Genomic DNA, 21,218 nt, shown 5'->3' on the forward strand with positions numbered 1-21,218 from the left:
GGGCCCCAGGCAGCCCCACGCGGGGAGCAGCCGGGAGCGATGCCAGCGCCGGCGTGCGATGCCGGTGCCGGGGAAGAGGATGCTGCCGGGAGCGATGCCGGTGCTGCGGGAAGGGATGCCGGTGTTGGGGGAGGTGATGCCGAAGGGATGCCGGTGCCGGGAGCGATGCCGATGCCGTGGGAAATTATTCCGGTGCCGTGGGAAACGATGCCGGTGCCGGGAGCGATGCCGGTGCCACGGGAAGGGACGTTGGTGCCAAGGGAAGCGACGGTGGTGCCGGGGGGAAGCGACGCCGATGCCGGGGGCAAGCGATGCAGATGCCACGGCCAACGCTGCCGTGGCCAACGCTGCCGACGCCGCGGGATGCGATGCTGCGGGGCGCGATGCCGGGGTTTCCTTGGCAACCTTTGCCAGGAGGAGCCGGGGGGTCCCCAGGGTGGGAGCTGGGGCTGCCGGGAACCGCCACGGAGCAGCTCACCCACCGGCACGGACCCCCCCGGACCCCCCGGCACCGGTGCGTGGAGGCACAGCGGGGGAGTCTGTGCCAACCGGGGGGGGCTCCGGTTGTGCCACGGCTGCAACGAGCGTGTCAGGGCTCAGCCGGGCTCCCCAGGGACACCCTCCCCCCCCCCAGGTCCCGGCACGGGCTGGGCTGCCGGGGGGACGCCGGGGGTCTCCCCGCTCCCCCCTCACCGTCAGCTCTCACCCGCAGGCGCCGCAGCCCCCCGGGACGTGGCGGGGTCTCCCCGCTCCCCCCGCATGGCCCCTGCGCCCTGAGCCCCGGTGCCGGACGGGCACATGAGGAGGAGCCGGAGCGAGCTGGCCGGGCCCGAGGAGCAGGTGAGGCGGCACCGGCGCGGGCACCGGGGGCACCGGGGCGGGGATGGGGTCCCAGGGGAGCATGCGTGGGGGGCTGAGGGGTCCCCTCCGCACCCCGGCCCTGGGGGTCCACAGCAGAGGGTGAGGGGCTCCTGCTTGGGTGCCGTGCCGTGCCACGCTGTGCCATACCGTGCCGTGCCGCGCTAAGCCACGCCATGCCGCCTGATGCCGTGCCGTGCCGTGCCGTGCTGTGACGGTCTGTGCTGCGCCGATCCATACCATGCCGTGCCGTGCCGTGCCGTACGGTGCGAGGCTCCCTGGCTGTGCCCTGCCGTGCCGTGTGGTGCCGTGCCGTGCTGTGCCATGCCACGCCGTGCTGTGATGGTCTGCGCTGCGCCGATCCATACCATAACCGTGCTGTGCCATGCCGTGCCGTGCCGTATGGTGCGAGGCTCCCTGGCTGTGCCGTGCCATGCCATGCCGTGCCGCGCCGCGCCATGCCGTGCCGTGCCGTATGGTGCGAGGCTCCCTGGCTGTGCCTTGCCATGCCATGCCATGCCGTGCCGCGCCGCGCCATGCCGTGCCGTGCCGTGCTGCGTGGTGCGAGGCTCGCTCACCACGTGGTGCCGTGCCGTGCCGTGCCGTGCCGTGCCACACCACCCCGTCTGACCTGTCCCCGTCCCTTCCTCGCAGCCCCCCCCGGAGACGCCGGACCCCGGGTGCTGCAGCCGCTCCCCCCCCTCCCCGGGGATGTTGGGTGCCGATCTGCGCCGCGGGCGCCGTCGCCTCTCCGCCAGCCTCCAGGTGCCCCCCTGGAAGCCCCCGGAGCGGCCGCGCTCACCGGAGCCCGCCGGCCTCCCGCGCCCCACCACGCTGCCCCTCCGCATCCCGCCGCGCATCGCCATCACCCACCCCGAGCCCCCCAGGTAGGGATGGGGGGGGGGGGGGACACACACGTGCGGTGCGAGGCTGAGCCTGTCACCGCGGCGTCGGGGCTCCTGGTGGCATCGGGGACCCCCCCCCCTCTCCGGGCACTGACCCCGGGGGATGTGGTGGCCCCGGCCGGGGGGCGAGGCCAGGCACCCCCTGCCAGAGCCGGGACGTGTCCCCGGGCTGGGGGTCCCGCCGGGGTGCCCGGGGTGGGGACGAGGTGGGGACGTGGCCGCCACGGGGCCGGTGCCGGGGGCCGGGGACGTGGCCCAGGATGGTGCCCGGGACAGGGCCGGTTCCTGGGATGGGGACAGAGCCCAGGGTGGGGACAGTGTCCGGGACGGGGACGATGCCAGGGACGGGGAGGTGGCCTGGGACGGGGACGGGGACGGGGACGGGGACGGGGACGGGGACGCTGTCTGGGATGAGGACATGGGACCAGGACAGTGCCCAGGACAGGGACAGTGCCTTGGGTGGGGACATTGTCCGCCATGGGGACACTGCCAGGGACGGGGACACTGCCAGGGACGGGGACGTGGCCCAGGATGGGGACAGCGCCCAGGACAGGGACAGTGTCCACGATGGGGACGTTGCCTGGGACCAGGACAGCGCCCAGGACAGGGACAGCGTCCGGGTCGGGGACGGTGCCCGGGATGGGGACATTGCCAAGGACAGGGCTGGGGACAGTGTCGGGGATGGGGCCGTGGCCTGGGACGGGGACGATGCCAGGGCCGGGGCCGTGGCCCAGGACAGGGCCATCGTCCCCGATGGGGACGGTGCCTGGGACCCGGCCAAGTGTCCGGGATGGGGACGGTGCCGGGGATGGGGACGGTGCCGGGGGACGGGGACGTGGCCTGGGATGGGGACGGTGCCCAGGACGAGGACGGTGCCCACGCGGGTGACACCGGCGCTGGCCCCGCCGCAGCCGTGGCACCAGCCCCCTCGCCAACACGGCGCCGCCAAGAGTGGCCGGCCCCGGCGTCCCCGCTCCGCTGGCCGCCACCGCGTCCCCACCGCGTCCCCTCCTTGGGGGTGTGTGTGTGGGGGGAGCAGCCCCCCCCCCCCTAATTCCCCCCACCCTTTAATCACGGCCGCCGGATCCCACCGCGCAGACCACCGCCCGTGCCAGGCCGCCACGCGGTGAAGCGCCAACCGACGCCGTCGAGCCGCGGCGAGCGCGGTGGGAGCGCGGTGACCCGGCCGGGGGGCCGGCCGCGTCCCCGGTGCGGTGGCGGTGGCGGTAGCCTGCGGCGTGCCACCAGCCCTCCCTCGCTGCAATGAATCATCCGCCGAATTTTCCAGGGTGTGTTCCCGCCCGGATCCCCGTTTCCCATCCTGCAGCCCCCCAAATTCCCAATTGCCGGCGGTTTTGCCGGGCCAGGGTGGGATCTCGGGGTCCCCCACCCCCCCGCCTGCTCTCTTGGGTGGGTGACATCAATGGGGGACATTTTTTTTGGGGGGGGGGGGGGATGCGCTCAGTCTCGGCGGGATGTCGGCAGCTGCCTGCACCCCCTCAACGCCGAGGGGTTCCACGGTAAAACCGGAGCCGCCGGTAGCTGGAAATTGGGGGGGGGGGGGGTGGTCACATCAGACCCCCCCCCCCGCTTTGTGCCTTTGGGGGGGGAGGGGGGGATGCAGCCCCCCCTCTCCGGTGATGGGGGTGGGGGGATGAGCTCGGGGGTGTTGGGGGGCACCGGGCAAGCGTGGGGACCCCCCAGTGGCCCCTCAGGAGGGTGGGTGCTCGCCGGGGACCCCCACCCTGACCCTGGGGGTCTCTGCAGTGACCTACAGGAGGGGGACCCCCACCCCAGCCCTGGGGGGGTCCCTGCAGCACCGGGGATTTGGGGGGACCCCCACCCCAGCCCTGGGGGGGTCCCTGCAGCACCAGGGATTTGGGGGACCCCCACCCCAGCCCTGGGGGGGTCCCTGCAGCACCGGGGATTTGGGGGGACCCCCCACCCCAGCCCTGGGGGGGTCTGTGCAGCACCGGGGATTTGGGGGGACCCTCACCCCAGCCCTGGGGGGGTCTGTGCAGCACCGGGGATTTGGGGGACCCCCACCCCAGCCCTGGGGGGGTCCCTGCAGCACCGGGGATTTGGGGGGACCCCCACCCCAGCCCTGGGGGGGTCCCTGCAGCACCGTGGATTTGGGGGGACCCCCACCCCAGCCCTGGGGGGGTCTGTGCAGCACCAGGGATTTGGGGGACCCCCACCCCAGCCCTGGGGGGGTCCCTGCAGCACTGGGGATTTGGGGGACCCCCATTCCAGTCTTGGGGGGTCTGCGCAGCGCTGTGCATGGGGGGGGGACACGACCCCCCCATTGCAGCTGGGGGGGTCCCTGCAGCACCGTGCACCCCCAAATCTGCAGTGGGGTCCGTGCCGTGCCTGGCTCGGGGGGGGTCCCGGTACCGCTCTGGGGGGGGTCCCTGCTGCGTCTGCTCTGCCCCCCCCCCCCCCCCCCCGGGTGCTGGGGGGGGCTGGTTTCTGCTGGGGGGGGGAATCTCGCGGGGGGGATCCCTGCATGGGGGGGTCCCCACAGGCAGGGGGGATGCCCCCATAGGGGGGTTCCCGGGAGGGGGAGGGGGGAATCCCGGGGGGGGTCCCCGGGGGAGGGGATTTATGGGTCCCTGGGGGATTCCCGCATGGGGGGGGGGGGGGCGGGGGGGGGGTGTCTCCGCATCGGGGGAAGCCCGGGGGGGGGGGGTGTCCGCTGTGGGGGGGGTATTGGGGGGGATCCCCACCGTGGGGGGGGATATCGGGGGGGGGGTCCGCCTTGGGGGAATATCGGGGGAGGGGGGATCCCCGCTGTGGGGCGGATATGGGGGGGGGGTCCGCCGTGGGGGATATGGGGGGGATCCTCGCCGTGGGGGGGATATTGGGGGGGGGGATCCCCGCCGGGGGGGGGGGGTATCGGGGGGGGGGGGGGATCCCCGCCGTGTGGGTATCGGGGGGGGGGGGGGTCCGCACCGCCTTGTACCTGCGTGGGGGGTCCACGGGGTCCCGGGGCGGAGCCGTCGCCGGGGGGGCGGGCGGGGGGGGGGGGGGGGGGCAGGTCCCGGAGCGGGGGGAGGCGCCGAGCCGGGCGCGCAGAGGCGGGACCGGCAGCGGGACCGGCAGCGGGACCGGTAGCCCGGTAGCGGTACCGGCAGCGGCGGCGGCAGCGGCGGCGGCAGGCGCCTCCCCCGGGGTCGTCCCAACCGGTTGCTCGGGGCCATGAGGAGCCCGGGGCCGGGAAGAGCCGCCGCCGCTCCCGCCGCCGCGCCTCGCTAGGGACCGGCACCGGCACCGGCACCGGGAGAGGCTCCGGTACCGGCACCGGGTCCGGGCATCGGAAAGCAGGACCGGTACCGGCAGCAGGTTGGGCACCGGGAGCGGCTCCTTTCCCGGCCCCCGGCAGCATCTCGGGGTCCCCGGTGTCCGTCGTCGTCCCCCCCCCCCCCCCCGGTACCGCGGATGATGGAGCCGGTGCCGAGCTCCAGAAAAAGCCTCTCGCTGTCGCTGCCGGTGCCCCGGGAGGCCCCGAGCACCCTGAAGCCCCCCCAGCACCTCTGGCGCCAGCCCCGCACCCCCATCCGCATCCGCCACCGCGGCTTCTCCGACACCGACCGGCACCGGCCCCGGCCCATGGAGCGGGCGGACGCCGTCGACACCGGGGACCGGCCCGGGCTGCGGAAATCCCGCATGTCCTGGCCCTCCTCCCTCCACGGGACCCCCGGCAGCGGCAAGCGGTAGGTGACAGTGGCGGGGACAAACACCCGCCCCCCCCCCCCCCCCCCGCCTCCCCCGGAGCCCCCCCCTCGGGACCGGAGGCAGGACACCCCCCCCCCCCCAAGCATCATCCCGGTGCCGGTACCGGAGGGAGAGGCGGGACCCCCCCCCCCCAGCAGCATCCCGGTACTGGAGGTGGCAGGAGGGACCCCCCCCCATCATCATCCCGGTGCCGGTACCGGAGGCAGTGGCAGGACCCCCCCCAGCACCATCCCGGTGCCGGTACCGGAGGCGGGACCCCCCCCAGCAGCATCCCGGTACCAGAGGTGGCAGGAGGGACCCCCCCATCGTTATCCTGGTGCCGGTACCGGAGGCGGTGGCAGGACCCCCCCGGCATCATCCCGGTACTGGAGATGGTGGGAGGGCCCCCCCCCCTCATCATCATCCCGGTGCCGGTACCGGAGGCGGTGGCAGGACCCCCCCAGCACCATCCCGGGACCGGGAGCAGAGGTGGGACCCCCCCGGCATCATCCCGGTACCGGAGGTGGCAGGAGGGACCCCCCCATCGTTATCCCGGTGCCGGTACCAGAGGCGGTGGCAGGACCCCCCCGGCATCATCCCGGTACCGGAGGTGGCAGGAGGGACCCCCCCATCATCATCCCGGTGCCGGTACCGGAGGCAGTGGCAGGACCCCCCCAGCACCATCCCGGTGCCGGTACCGGAGGCGGGACCCCCCCAGCAGCATCCCGGTACCAGAGGTGGCAGGAGGGACCCCCCCATCGTTATCCTGGTGCCGGTACCGGAGGCGGTGGCAGGACCCCCCCGGCATCATCCCGGTACTGGAGATGGTGGGAGGGCCCCCCCCCCTCATCATCATCCCGGTGCCGGTACCGGAGGCGGTGGCAGGACCCCCCCAGCACCATCCCGGGACCGGGAGCAGAGGTGGGACCCCCCCGGCATCATCCCGGTACCGGAGGTGGCAGGAGGGACCCCCCCATCGTTATCCCGGTGCCGGTACCAGAGGCGGTGGCAGGACCCCCCCGGCATCATCCCGGTACCGGAGGTGGCAGGAGGGACCCCCCCATCATCATCCCGGTGCCGGTACCGGAGGCAGTGGCAGGACCCCCCCAGCACCATCCCGGTGCCGGTACCGGAGGCGGGACCCCCCCAGCAGCATCCCGGTACCAGAGGTGGCAGGAGGGACCCCCCCATCGTTATCCTGGTGCCGGTACCGGAGGTGGTGGCAGGACCCCCCCGGCATCATCCCGGTACTGGAGATGGTGGGAGGGGCCCCCCCCCCATCATCATCCCGGTGCCGGTACCGGAGGCGGTGGCAGGACCCCCCCAGCACCATCCCGGTGCCGGTACCGGAGGCGGGACCCCCCCAGCATCATCCTCATCCCGGTGCCGTGGCGGTGGGAGGCAGCCGGTGGCCGTGCCAGTGCCGGGGATGGATCCGGCCCGTGGGCTGCCGTGGGAGCGGGGAGCGGCAGCGGCATGGGGGGGTCACGTCCCTCCGGACCCCCAGCCTGGCCAGACCCTTCCCAGGGTCCCCTGCCAGGCACCGGGGACGGTGACGGGGTCAGCGGCACCGGCACAGCTGTGGCTCCCGGCTCTGACCCCCCCTGCCCGTGGGTCCCCAATGGGTGCTGGTCCCGGCGGGGTTTGGGGGTGTCCAGGGACCCCCCAAGACCTGACCGAGGGCACCCCCATCCCGGCAACCGCGGTTTTGGGGTGACCCCCTCGCGCCACTGGCTCTGCCGGGGCGAACCCGCTCCCGGGGGGGCGGGGGGGGTGGTGGTGAGCCGAGCCGGCCACGGCACAGCCACCGCTGGGACCCTCGGGTGCCGGTGGGGGGGTCCCCAACCCGATGCCGGGGTCAGGGGGTGCCAGGGTCCATCCGCCGTGCCGGTACTTGGGGGATGTGCCGGATCGAGAGGTGCTCGGTGTGGGGGGACAGATGCAGCACCCCCAAACCGGGAGGGGGGGGGGGGGGAGAAACCTCAACCGCCCCCCCCCCATTCCCGATCGGGAAGTTTTTTTGGGGAAAACAACTTGGGAACGCGCCGACGGGTGGTTGTGCCGCGACAGCAGCATGTGCCGGGCACCGCATCCTTCCGGCAGAGCCGAGGGGGCAGCGGCACCTCCGGCTTCATTAGGGGAGCTAATTTATGCGCAGGAGGCTCAGCAGATGGTCGGGACTCGGGGGTTTTATTTCCTTCCTCCTCCTCCTCTTCCTCCCTTCCCGACGGAGTTTTCCCCCCCCCCCGCCTCGAGGCAGCTGTCAGGCGGCGAGCGGCTGGGGAGGGTGTTGGGGCGCGGGCAGAGCCGGCAGCCCCCCGGTGAAACCGGGGCTGCCAGGGGGCCGCCCCCAAATCTGGGGGGTTGGGATGCCGGACCCCCCCCGCCACGGCATCCCGTTAAACCCCCGTCGGTGAGATCCGGCAGACGGGCGATCTCCCCCCCGCCCCCCGCCTTATCCCGGCATCCCCAATCCCGCTGCCGGTGCCGGCATGGCTCAACCAGGAAGAACCGGCTCAACCCTCGGTTACGGCTTTCTCCCTTCCTGGAGCAATTAGTGTAATTAAGCAAAACGAAGGTGAAATCCCAAGCTGGGATTTCACCGGGGCAGAGGCGGATGGCCAGAGCCCGGCTCACCGCGGCGGTGCCAGGATCTGTCCGGCTGCTGCCGGCTCCCGGAGGCTTTTCCCGGGTTCGCCGTAGCCCTCGCCCTAATTAATTCCTCCTGCTTTAATTCCTTTCCTTTTCAGAAAGAAAGAAGGAAAAAAAAAATAATAATAATCGAATCGACGCCAACCTTGCGCCGCCGGCGGGTCGCGGCGATGGCGGCAGCGCCGCGTGCGGCCCATCGCAGTCCCTCCGGCGTTTATGATGTGCCGTAATCTTTTTCGAGGGGGATGAGTCACCTGCGGCCATTAAAAGTGATTCACGTTTGTCTCCGGCTCCCGGAGCAGATCCCGGTCGGGAGGAAATCCCGCGCCGGCAGGCGAGCCGTGTGTGCCGGCTGCCAGGAATAGCAGGGACGCCCCTTCTCGCCGCCCCCGGGGCCGGCTGGGCGCGCAGGCCGATGCGGCACGGTACGGTACGGCACGGTACGGCACGGTATGGTACTATGTGGCGCGGTACGGCCAGGTATGGTGGCACCAGGCCGGCCGGGGGTCCCTCTGCGGAGCGGGGTGCCAGCGGTGGTCCTGGGCGTGGGGACGTCCCGGTGCTGGGGACCGTCCCCATCCCTGTCTCCTGCCCGGTCTGCGGCTCTTCCTCTTCTCCGTATCCATCCCCTCTCTGTGCCCGTCCTCATCCTCATCCCGTCCCCAGCCCCGTCTCCTCCTCGTCCTCGTCCCCAGCCCCACCTCGTCCTCGTCCTCGTCCCCAGCCCCGTCTCGTCCTCGTCCTCGTCCCCAGCCCCATCTCCTCCTCGTCCTCGTCCCCAGCCCCATCTCGTCCTCGTCCCCAGCCCCATCTCGTCCTCGTCCCCAGCCCCGTCTCGTCCTCGTCCTCGTCCCCAGCCCATCTCCTTCCCAATCCCGTCTCCATCCTCATCCTCAACCTGTTCCCGTCCCCATCCCTTCCCATCCCGGCTTCATCCCTGTCCCCATCCCCGTCTCTTCCTCGTCCCCAGCCCAATTGCCTCCCTCCCCCTCCTGTCTCCGTCCCTGTCCCCCTCCTGTCCCCATCCCTGTCCCCCTCCTGTCTCCGTCCTTGTCCCCCTCCTGTCCCCATCCTGTCCCCCTCCTGTCCCCATCCCTGTCCCCCTCCTGTCTCCATCCCATCCCCCTCCTGTCTCCGTCCTTGTCCCCCTCCTGTCTCCGTCCCTGTCCCCCTCCTGTCCCCATCCCTGTCCCCCTCCTGTCTCCCTCCTTGTCCCCTCCTGTCCCCATCCCTGTCCCCTCCTGTCTCCATCCCATCCCCCTCCTGTCTCCGTCCCCATCCTTGTCTCCAGCCCCATCCCATCCCATGCGGGGGGACCTTGGGGTCCCCTCCCTGCCCCACACCCCCTCGGGGACGGGGACGGGGACGGGGACGGGGATGCACCCAGACTGGCTGTTCCGGGATGAGGCCGGAGGAGCGGGCGCCCAGGGACCACCGGGGACGAGCCGGGGGGACGACCGCGTCCTGCCTGGCTCTGCCGGGGAGTGGGGACCCCACTTCTGGGGTGCTGGACCCGCCAGACCCCCCCGAATCGCCCTGGCAGGATCCCATCCCGCATCCCAAACTGGGGGGGGGGGGGGGGGGAAGGAGGCGGGACCCCCGCCGTCCCCTTGGGTCCCCAATCCTCTCGGGATAAACGGACACCGGGGACACCGGGGACACCGGGGTCCCCATCCCCGAGGATCCCCGGCCCGCCTGCCCCCCGTCTCTCGCCCGGCAGCTGCGGCTCCCGAGGCGTGAAATAATCCCAATAAAAGCCCAAAAAAGCCCTTTCCCTCCCCAGAGCCGCTTGCTAAATTTGCTGGCTGTGAGTCACCCCCCCCCGCTGCCTGCACAGCCCCCCCGGCTCCCCCCCGCCCCCCGCAGCGGCTCCCTGCCAGCCCCGGGGGGATGGGTGCTGCACCCAACGGGGACCCCATGGGGCTGGGGACCCCCATGGGGCCGGGGACCCCCACAGGACCAGGGTCCCCCCTGAGGCTGGGGACCCCCATGAGGATGGGGACCCCCATGGGGCCAGGGTCCTCCATGGGGCTGGGGACCCCATGGGGCTGGGGACCCCCATAGGGCTGGGGATCCCCACAGGACCAGGGTCCTCCGTGGGGCTGGGGGACCCCATGGGGCTGGGGACCCCCACAGGGCTGGGGACCCCCACAGGACCAGGGACCCCTATGAGGTTGGGGACCCCCATGAAGCTAGGGACCCCCATAAGTCCAGGGTCCCCCCCCAGGGCCAGGGTCCCCCATGAGGCTGGGGTCCCCCCGGTGCCAGGGTCCCCTATGGGGCCAGGGTCCCCCCGGGGTCCCGGTGCGGTGGGGGGGGGCTTGGAGCTGGCACAGGAGCGGGCAGGCTGTGGGGCACCGGGGCTGTGGGGCACCGGGGCTGTGGGGCACAGGGTGGCACCGTGGGGTACAGGGGGCTGTGACCCCCTCGGGGGTCCGTGCCCCCCACGAGGCCCCGTCAGGACCCGTCGCTGTGGGGCGCAGGCGGTGCCATGGGGGGACCCACTGCAAAGGGGAAAGCGGGGTGCAGGATCGAACCCCAAAGCCAAGGGGACCCCGAATCCCTCGGGGGTCCCCCAGGCCGCTGGGGGGGGGCAAGGATGGGGACAGGGACAAGGATGGGGACAGGGAGGGGGACATGGGATGGGGACAACGGTGGGGATGGGGACGGGGACGGGGACAGGGACACGGGACAGGGACATGGGATAGGGACGGGGGCAAGGGCATGGGGTGGGGACAGGGACACGGGGACATGGGATGGGGACAGGGATGGGGACAGGGATGGGGACATGGGACAGGGATGGGGACAGGGACAGGGATGGGGACAGGGACAGGGACGGGGGCAAGGGCATGGGGTGGGGACAGGGACACGGGGACATGGGATGGGGACAGGGATGGGGACATGGGATGGGGACAGGGACAGGGACGGGGGCAAGGGCATGGGGTGGGGACAGGGACAAGGATGGGGACAGGGATGGGGACAGGGATGGGGACGGGGACAGGGACATGGGACAGGGATGGGGACAGGGACAGGGACGGGGGCAAGGGCATGGGGTGGGGACAGGGACACGGGGACATGGGATGGGGACAGGGATGGGGACATGGGACAGGGACGGGGACAACCTGGGCCCAACTGGTCGGGATTGGCCCGGAGAGCGTCCGGCCCCCCGTGGCTTTCGGTCACCTCGGTCCCCGTCACGCGAGGGGCCGAGCCCCCGCCGGGTCTGGGGGGGCCGAGCCGTGAGCTCCCCAGGGCCCCGCTGGACCCCCCCTCTCCTGGGGGTCGTGGGGACGTGGGGTCTGGACCCCCTCCCCGGGGACACAGGGGGTCACAGCCCCTTTCGGGGGGGGACGCAGGGGTTGGGACCCCTCCCCGGGGACGCGCGGGGTGCACCGGGAGGGTGCAGGCCGGGGGGGGCTCGGGGTGGGGGCAATGGGGGGGGGGGCTGGGACCCCCATACAGCCCCCTGGGCAGGTTCCCACGGGGGTCCCCGGTGAGCGGGACCGGGGGGACCCCCAAGAGGGGTGCGGGGACCCCCGGGGGGGGGCTTAGGGACCCCTGGAAAGGGCTCAGAGCCCCCCCCCCAGGCAGGGTGCAGGGACCTCCGGGGGGGCTCAGGGACCCTGGTGGGTTACAGGGACCCCCCGATGGGGCCAGGGACCCCCAGGCGGGTCTCAGGGCCCCCCAGGTGGGACTCGGGGACCCCTGGGGGGGCTCAGGGATCCCGGGGGGGCTCAGGGACCCCCAGGCTCAGTGCAGGGCCCCCAAGTGGGACTCGGGGACACCCGGGGGGGCTCAGGGACCCCAGACAGGGGGCCTGGACCCCCGGGGGGGCTCAGGGACCCCAGATAGGGATCCGGGACCCCCGGGGGGGGGGGGGTGTCACGGACCCCCATCCACTCCCCCCCCCCCCGAGAAGCCCCGGCCCGGTCCCTCCCCCTCTCCGGTGACGGGCGGTCCCGGGGCGGTCCCGGGGGGATGGGCCCCCCCACCCCTACCCCGCCCCCCCCCGCCCCCCCCTCACCCCGGCCTCCCCCGCTACCCCGCTTTCGGGGGGCTCTGGGGGGGAAGCAGGGCCCCCCCCCCCCCCGGCTGCTCGTCCCGGGGCGGCTCGGTAGAGGAAGCCGGTAGAGGAAGGGGGGGGGGCCGGGGCGGGAGCACCCCCGTGTCCCCCCCCCCACGCACCCATGGAGCCGGGGGGCACCCAGCGGGCCAGTGGCGGGAGACCCCCCCCAAGAATTGAGGGGGGGGGGCTGGCGGCGAGGTAAGGGGGGGGCAGGGGGGAGCACCCCAAGGCCGGGGTGGGGACACAGGGACCCCCCCATACCCAGTTTGGGGGGGGGGGGGACGACAGCGACACCCCCCCCATGCCCATGCTAGGGTGGGACAGGGACCCCCCCCCCCATGTCCAGCGGTGGAAGTGGGGCCCCCCCATTGTATGGGACAGGTCGTCCCCCCCCGGTTTTGGGGGACAGGGGTGTCCTCCATGCCCAGGTTTAAGGGAGGGGTCCCTTCGGGGGGGGGTCCCCCCCCCAGCAGCCTTTGGGTGCCCCCCGGTTGCCTGGGGACCCCCCAATAACGAGTGGGGGGGGCGGGGGGGGGGCAGGGCGCTGGGTTCCTTCCGCGGCCCAGGGGGAAGTGGGCAACGGTTGGAGGGGGGAGGGGACGACACCCACACGGGGGGGGGGGGCCCAAAAATGGGGGGTCCTGGTTGTGACATTGGGGGGTCCCGGAGTGCCCGGCACTGGGGGACACGGAAGCTTGGGGGTGTCGGTACCGGGGGGGGGGGGTCTCGGGGTGCAGAGTCCCTGGAGACCCCCAACCCGGAGGGGGGGGGAGGGCTGGTTTGGGGGTGCCGGGCACAAGGGTCATGGGGGTCCCGGTGTTGGGGGGTCCTGGGGCACAAGGCTTCTGGGGGGGCTGGAACTGGGGGGGCCCTGGGATATGAGGCTCCTGGGGGTCCCGGTATTGGGGGGTCCCGGTGTTGGGGGGTCCCAGTATTGGGGGGTCCCAGGGCACAAGGCTCCCTGGGGGTCCTGGTGCTGGCGGGTCCCAGTATTGGGGGGGTCCAGGGGCACAAGGCTCCGCGGGGGTCCCAGTATTGGGGGTCCCAGGGCACTCGGCTCCCGGGGGTCCTGGTACTGGGGGGTCCCAGTAGTGGGGTCCAGAGGCACAAGGCTCCCTGGGGTCCTGGTATTGGGGGGTCTCGGTATTGGGGGGTCCTGGTACTGGGGGGTCCTGGGACAGGAGGCTCCTGGGGTTCCCAGTATTGGGGAGTCTTGGTGTTGGGGGGTCCCAGTAGTGGGGTCCAGAGGCACAAGGCTCCCTGGGGTCCTGGTATTGGGGGGTCCCGGTATTGGGGGGGTCCTGGTACTGGGGGGTCCCGGGACAGGAGGCTCCTGGGGTTCCCAGTATTGGGGGGTCCCGGTATTGGGGGGTCCCAGCTGCCACAATCCAGTGCCTGGGGCGGGTGCCTGGTGCTGCCACCCGCTGCGGAATCCGTCCCCGGTCCCTGGGTCCGTGTGGCCCCCCCGGGGCACCCCCCTGACCCCCACCCCCGGCACGGAGGCCCGGGTCCCATATCGCGACGGGGCCCGCAGGGTCGGTGACGGCTTCGGCCAGCGGGCACCAGCGCCGGCCCCGCGGCAAAAGGTCGCGGTGGCAACACGAGACAGCGGCTAAAATCAAGCGCCGGCACCCAGCGCGGTGACGCCTCGGCGGCACGGCGCGCGCGGTGACGCCGGCGCACGTGGTGACACCGGCGCACGTGGTGACACCAGCGTGCGCGGTGACACTGGTGCACGTGGTGATGCCGGCGCGCGCGGTGACGCCGGCACCGGCTCGCGCAACCGCCGATAGGAGAGTCCGGCGGCGCGCGGGCAGGCGGGCGGCGTGGCGCGGCCACCGTCACCGCCGGGCACGTCACCGACGCCACCGGGAACGTGTCGCCGCCGCCGCCGGGTTCATCGCCGTCGCCGGCACCGCCGCCGCACCGGGCGGGGCCGCAGCGGGCCGGCGCCCCGACGTCGTGCTGCGTCTCGGGGAGCTGCGGGGATGTCCCCGACGTCCCCGCTCTGTCCCCGATGCCCCCCCGTCCCTCCCCAGCTTCGAGGTGGAGAATGGCCCCTCGCCGGGCCGCAGCCCGACGGACCCCCAGGCCAGCCCGGGGCTGGTGCTGCTTGCCGGCGGCCCCCCCGGCCAGCGCCGCGAGTCCTTCCTCTACCGCTCCGACAGCGACTACGACGCTTCCCCCAAGAGCATGTCCCGCAACTCCTCCATCGCCAGCGAGGCGTGAGTACGGCCCCCCCGGCCCCCCCCGGGACCCCCGGCGTTCCCCCGGACCCCCCCAGGGCCCTTCCACCGACTCTGGGCTCCCTGGGGACCCCCCCCCATCCTTCCAGGCACCCCCCGATACCCCCTGGGGACCCCTCTGCCGTTCCCTCAGGGACCCCCCCATATTCCCCTGTGTACCCCCCCCCCGCCATCCCCTTGGAGACCCCCCAATATCCCCCCAGGGCCCCCCCAATCCCCCTGGGTACCCCCCATCATCCCCCCAGCATCCCCAATATCTCCCCAGGGACCCTCAATATCCCCCCAGGGACACCCCCCCCCCGGGTACCCCCCAGTATCCCCCAGGGACCCCCCCATATTCCCCTGTGTACCCCCCCCGCCATCCCCTTGGAGACCCCCCAGGGACCCCCCCATATTCCCCTGTGTATCCCCCCCGCCATCCCCTTGGAGACCCCCCCAATATCCCCCCAGGGCCCCCCCCCATCCCCCTGGGTACCCCCCAATATCCCCCCAGGAACCCCCCCAGCCATCCCCCCGGTGACCCCCCAATATTCCCCCGCGGACCCCCCCACCCTCCCCTTGGAGACCCCCCAGGGACCCCCCGACATCCCCTCTGGGCCCCCCCCCATGCCACTGCGGGCCGTGTCCCCCCCAAGGGTGCGTGGGGGACCGGGGGGGGGACCCAGGCCCCCTGCCCCCACCTGCTGACACCCCCCCCCCCCATTTCCCTTCCAGCCACGCCGAGGACCTGATCGTCACCCCCTTCGCCCAGGTAGGGCTGGGGGGGTCCCGGGGGGGGGTCCCCGGAGGGGGGGGGGGGGCAGGATCGGGCCCTGCACCCCCAAGCCCTGCCGGAGGGGTCGGGGGGGGGGGGGGGCTGACCCCAGCGCTCGGGGTTTGGGTGATGCCAGCGGCAGATTTGGGGTCCCTGGGGGGGGGGGTCCCCCTCTATGTGTCTGTGCCCCCCCTTTTGTGTCCCTGACCCCCCCGTGCCCCCCCCCCAGGTGCTGGCGAGCCTCCGCAGCGTCCGCAGCAACTTCTCCATCCTGGCAAATGTCCCCACCCCCACGTCCAGCAAGTGAGTGACCGTGACCTTGACCTTGACCTTGACCCTGACCTTGACCCCCCCCCCCGACCCCACGCGGGGGTCCCGGCCAGCCCTGACTCACGTCCCCCTCTGTGCCCCCCCCCCCCCTTGCAGGTGGTCGCCCATCGGCTCCCAGCCCCCCCTCTGCAAGGCCACGCTCTCGGGTAAGGGGGGGTCGGGGCTGAAGGGGTTCGGGGGGGGTCGGCCCCCGGGCTCGGAGGATTTGGGGGGGATTTGAGGGGATTTGGGGGGGATTTGGGGGATTTGGGGGGGGAAGAACTGGCCGTGCCCCCGTCCCACTGGGGAAACTGAGGCACGGGGCTGGCAGCCCCCAGCTCCCCCACTCCCGTCCCCCTGCAGCCCCCCTGAGTCACGTCCCCGTGTCCCCCATCCCCGGGGGTCCCCACTACCTCGTCCCTTGGGGGGTCCCTGCACCCCCCCATCCCTTGGGGGGTCCCCACAGCCCCCAATCCCTCGGGGTCCCCCCATCCCCAGGGCTGTCCCCGCAGCCCCCCATCCCGGGGGTCCCCACAGCCCCATCCCTTGGGGGGGTCCCTGCAGCCCTGTCCCCAGGGGGTCCCCGCCCCCCATCCCGGGGGTCCCCCCAGCCCCAGGGTGTCCCCCCAGCCCCATCCCGGGGGTCCCCCCAGCCCTGTCCCCTGTCCCCCCAGCCCCCATCCCGGGGGTCCCCCATCCCCAGGGCTGTCCCTGCATCCCCCCATTCCCAGGGTGTCCCCGCAGCCCCCATCCCGGGGGTCCCCCATCCCCAGGGTGTCCCCCCAGCCCCCATCCCGGGGGTCCCCCCATCCCCAGGGTGTCCCCCCCAGCCCCCATCCCGGGGGTCCCCCCATCCCCAGGGCTGTCCCCCCAGCCCCCATCCCCAGGGTGTCCCCCCCAGCCCCCATCCCGGGGGTCCCCCCATCCCCAGGGCTGTCCCCCCAGCCCCCATCCCCAGGGTGTCCCCCCAGCCCCCATCCCGGGAGTCCCCCATCCCCAGGGCTGTCCCTGCGTCCCCCCATCCCCAGGGTGTCCCCCCAGCCCCCATCCCCGCGTCCCCCCATCCCCAGGGTGTCCCCCCAGCCCCCATCCCCGCGTCCCCCCAGCCCCAGGGTGTCCCCCCAGCCCCCTCCCGGGGTCCCCCAGCCCCGTCCCTGTCCCCGGGGGTCCCAGGCCGCCGCTGTCCCCGCAGAGGAGACGGCCCAGCAGCTGGCCCGGGAGACGCTGGAGGAGCTGGACTGGTGCCTGGAGCAGCTGGAGAGCCTGCAGACCCACCGCGCCGTCAGCGAGATGGCCTCCAACAAGGTGCGGGGGCGCGACGGGACGGGACGGGACGGGACGGGACGGGGACGGGATGGGGACGGAGCCCCCTGTGCCGTGGGGATGGGGACAGACCCTGCTGTGCCATGGGGACGGGGACAGGAATAGACCCCGCTGTGACATAGGGACGGGGACGGGACAGTGCTGTGCCACCAGGACAGGGATGGACCCCACTGTGACATGGGGATGGCAATGGGACACTGCTGTGACATGGGGACAGGGACAGACCCTGCTGTGCCATGGGGACGGGGACAGACCCTGCTGTGCCACCAGGATGGGGACGGACCCTGCTGTGCCATGGGGATGGGGACGGGACAGTGCTGTGCCACCAGGACAGGGATGGACCCCGCTGTGCCATGGGGATGGCAATGGGACACTGCTGTGACATGGGGACAGGGACAGACCCTGCTGTGCCATGGGGACGGGGACAGACCCTGCTGTGCCACCAGGATGGGGACGGACCCTGCTGTGACATGGGGATGGGGATGGGACACTGCTGTGCCATGGGGATGGGGACAGACCCTGCTGTGACATGGGGACGGGGACAGGAATAGACCCCGCTGTGCCATGGGGACGGGGACGGGACCCTGCTGTGCCATGGGGACGGGGACAGGAATAGACCCTGCTGCGCCACCAAGATGGGGACGGACTCTGCTGTGGCATGGGGATGGGGACAGACAGTGCTGTGCCACCAGGAGAGGGATGGACCCCGCTGTGACATGGGGATGGCAATGGGACACTGCTGTGACATGGGGATGGGGACGGAGCCCCCTGTGCCATGGGGATGGGGACAGACCCTGCTGTGCCACCAGGACAGGGGCAGACCCCGCTGTGCCATGGGGACGGGGACGGGACAGTGCTGTGCCATGGGGACGGGGACAGGAATAGACCCTGCTGTGCCATGGGGACGGGGACGGGACAGTGCTGTGCCATGGGGATGGGGACGGGACAGTGCTGTGACATAGGGATGGGGACAGGAATAGACCCTGCTGTGACATGGGGATGGGGACGGGACAGTGCTGTGCCATGGGGACGGGGACAGACCCTGCTGTGCCACCAGGATGGGGACGGACCCTGCTGTGCCATGGGGATGGGGACGGGACAGTGCTGTGCCACCAGGACAGGGATGGACCCCGCTGTGCCATGGGGATGGCAATGGGACACTGCTGTGACATGGGGACAGGGACAGACCCTGCTGTGCCATGGGGACGGGGACAGACCCTGCTGTGCCACCAGGATGGGGACGGACCCTGCTGTGACATGGGGATGGGGATGGGACACTGCTGTGCCATGGGGATGGGGACAGACCCTGCTGTGACATGGGGACGGGGACAGGAATAGACCCCGCTGTGCCATGGGGACGGGGACGGGACCCTGCTGTGCCATGGGGACGGGGACAGGAATAGACCCTGCTGCGCCACCAAGATGGGGACGGACTCTGCTGTGGCATGGGGATGGGGACAGACAGTGCTGTGCCACCAGGAGAGGGATGGACCCCGCTGTGACATGGGGATGGCAATGGGACACTGCTGTGACATGGGGATGGGGACGGAGCCCCCTGTGCCATGGGGATGGGGACAGACCCTGCTGTGCCACCAGGACAGGGGCAGACCCCGCTGTGCCATGGGGACGGGGACGGGACAGTGCTGTGCCATGGGGACGGGGACAGGAATAGACCCTGCTGTGCCATGGGGACGGGGACGGGACAGTGCTGTGCCATGGGGATGGGGACGGGACAGTGCTGTGACATAGGGATGGGGACAGGAATAGACCCTGCTGTGACATGGGGATGGGGACGGGACAGTGCTGTGCCATGGGGACGGGGACAGACCCTGCTGTGCCACCAGGATGGGGACGGACCCTGCTGTGCCATGGGGATGGGGACGGGACAGTGCTGTGCCACCAGGACAGGGATGGACCCCGCTGTGCCATGGGGATGGCAATGGGACACTGCTGTGACATGGGGACAGGGACAGACCCTGCTGTGCCATGGGGACGGGGACAGACCCTGCTGTGCCACCAGGATGGGGACGGACCCTGCTGTGACATGGGGATGGGGATGGGACACTGCTGTGCCATGGGGATGGGGACAGACCCTGCTGTGACATGGGGACGGGGACAGGAATAGACCCCGCTGTGCCATGGGGACGGGGACGGGACCCTGCTGTGCCATGGGGACGGGGACAGGAATAGACCCTGCTGCGCCACCAAGATGGGGACGGACTCTGCTGTGGCATGGGGATGGGGACAGACAGTGCTGTGCCACCAGGAGAGGGATGGACCCCGCTGTGACATGGGGATGGCAATGGGACACTGCTGTGACATGGGGATGGGGACGGAGCCCCCTGTGCCATGGGGATGGGGACAGACCCTGCTGTGCCACCAGGACAGGGGCAGACCCCGCTGTGCCATGGGGACGGGGACGGGACAGTGCTGTGCCATGGGGACGGGGACAGGAATAGACCCTGCTGTGCCATGGGGACGGGGACGGGACAGTGCTGTGCCATGGGGATGGGGACGGGACAGTGCTGTGACATAGGGATGGGGACAGGAATAGACCCTGCTGTGACATGGGGATGGGGACGGGACAGTGCTGTGCCATGGGGACGGGGACAGACCCTGCTGTGCCACCAGGATGGGGACGGACCCTGCTGTGCCATGGGGATGGGGACGGGACAGTGCTGTGCCACCAGGACAGGGATGGACCCCGCTGTGCCATGGGGATGGCAATGGGACACTGCTGTGACATGGGGACAGGGACAGACCCTGCTGTGCCATGGGGACGGGGACAGACCCTGCTGTGCCACCAGGATGGGGACGGACCCTGCTGTGACATGGGGATGGGGATGGGACACTGCTGTGCCATGGGGATGGGGACAGACCCTGCTGTGACATGGGGACGGGGACAGGAATAGACCCCGCTGTGCCATGGGGACGGGGACGGGACCCTGCTGTGCCATGGGGACGGGGACAGGAATAGACCCTGCTGCGCCACCAAGATGGGGACGGACTCTGCTGTGGCATGGGGATGGGGACAGACAGTGCTGTGCCACCAGGAGAGGGATGGACCCCGCTGTGACATGGGGATGGCAATGGGACACTGCTGTGACATGGGGATGGGGACGGAGCCCCCTGTGCCATGGGGATGGGGACAGACCCTGCTGTGCCACCAGGACAGGGGCAGACCCCGCTGTGCCATGGGGACGGGGACGGGACAGTGCTGTGCCATGGGGACGGGGACAGGAATAGACCCTGCTGTGCCATGGGGACGGGGACGGGACAGTGCTGTGCCATGGGGATGGGGACGGGACAGTGCTGTGACATAGGGATGGGGACAGGAATAGACCCTGCTGTGACATGGGGATGGGGACGGGACAGTGCTGTGCCATGGGGACGGGGACAGACCCTGCTGTGCCACCAGGATGGGGACGGACCCTGCTGTGCCATGGGGATGGGGACGGGACAGTGCTGTGCCACCAGGACAGGGATGGACCCCGCTGTGCCATGGGGATGGCAATGGGACACTGCTGTGACATGGGGACAGGGACAGACCCTGCTGTGCCATGGGGACGGGGACAGACCCTGCTGTGCCACCAGGATGGGGACGGACCCTGCTGTGACATGGGGATGGGGATGGGACACTGCTGTGCCATGGGGATGGGGACAGACCCTGCTGTGACATGGGGACGGGGACAGGAATAGACCCCGCTGTGCCATGGGGACGGGGACGGGACCCTGCTGTGCCATGGGGACGGGGACAGGAATAGACCCTGCTGCGCCACCAAGATGGGGACGGACTCTGCTGTGGCATGGGGATGGGGACAGACAGTGCTGTGCCACCAGGAGAGGGATGGACCCCGCTGTGACATGGGGATGGCAATGGGACACTGCTGTGACATGGGGATGGGGACGGAGCCCCCTGTGCCATGGGGATGGGGACAGACCCTGCTGTGCCACCAGGACAGGGGCAGACCCCGCTGTGCCATGGGGACGGGGACGGGACAGTGCTGTGCCATGGGGACGGGGACAGGAATAGACCCTGCTGTGCCATGGGGACGGGGACGGGACAGTGCTGTGCCATGGGGATGGGGACGGGACAGTGCTGTGACATAGGGATGGGGACAGGAATAGACCCTGCTGTGACATGGGGATGGGGACGGGACAGTGCTGTGCCATGGGGACGGGGACAGACCCTGCTGTGCCACCAGGATGGGGACGGACCCTGCTGTGCCATGGGGATGGGGACGGGACAGTGCTGTGCCACCAGGACAGGGATGGACCCCGCTGTGCCATGGGGATGGCAATGGGACACTGCTGTGACATGGGGACAGGGACAGACCCTGCTGTGCCATGGGGACGGGGACAGGAATAGACCCCGCTGTGACATGGGGACG

At 71.8% G+C, this 21,218-nt stretch overlaps 1 protein-coding gene across 1 annotated transcript in view; it reads left to right on the plus strand.

The window, feature by feature from the left end:
* The first annotated feature begins 3,238 nt into the window (after window positions 1-3,238).
* The window catches only part of PDE4A (phosphodiesterase 4A), an 18,347-nt gene continuing 367 nt past the window's right edge, over window positions 3,239-21,218 (plus strand). Inside the window, exons 1-7 of the mRNA XM_075525832.1 lie at window positions 3,239-3,283; window positions 5,019-5,476; window positions 14,235-14,420; window positions 15,156-15,192; window positions 15,425-15,498; window positions 15,622-15,671; window positions 16,697-16,881. Coding sequence (XP_075381947.1) covers window positions 3,239-3,283; window positions 5,019-5,476; window positions 14,235-14,420; window positions 15,156-15,192; window positions 15,425-15,498; window positions 15,622-15,671; window positions 16,697-16,881 — 1,035 coding nt within the window. The remainder of the gene's footprint in view (window positions 3,284-5,018; window positions 5,477-14,234; window positions 14,421-15,155; window positions 15,193-15,424; window positions 15,499-15,621; window positions 15,672-16,696; window positions 16,882-21,218) is intronic.

This window comes from Mycteria americana, chromosome 28 (genome assembly GCF_035582795.1).
Source record: "Mycteria americana isolate JAX WOST 10 ecotype Jacksonville Zoo and Gardens chromosome 28, USCA_MyAme_1.0, whole genome shotgun sequence".
In the NCBI taxonomy this organism is placed as follows: Eukaryota; Metazoa; Chordata; class Aves; order Ciconiiformes; family Ciconiidae; genus Mycteria; species Mycteria americana.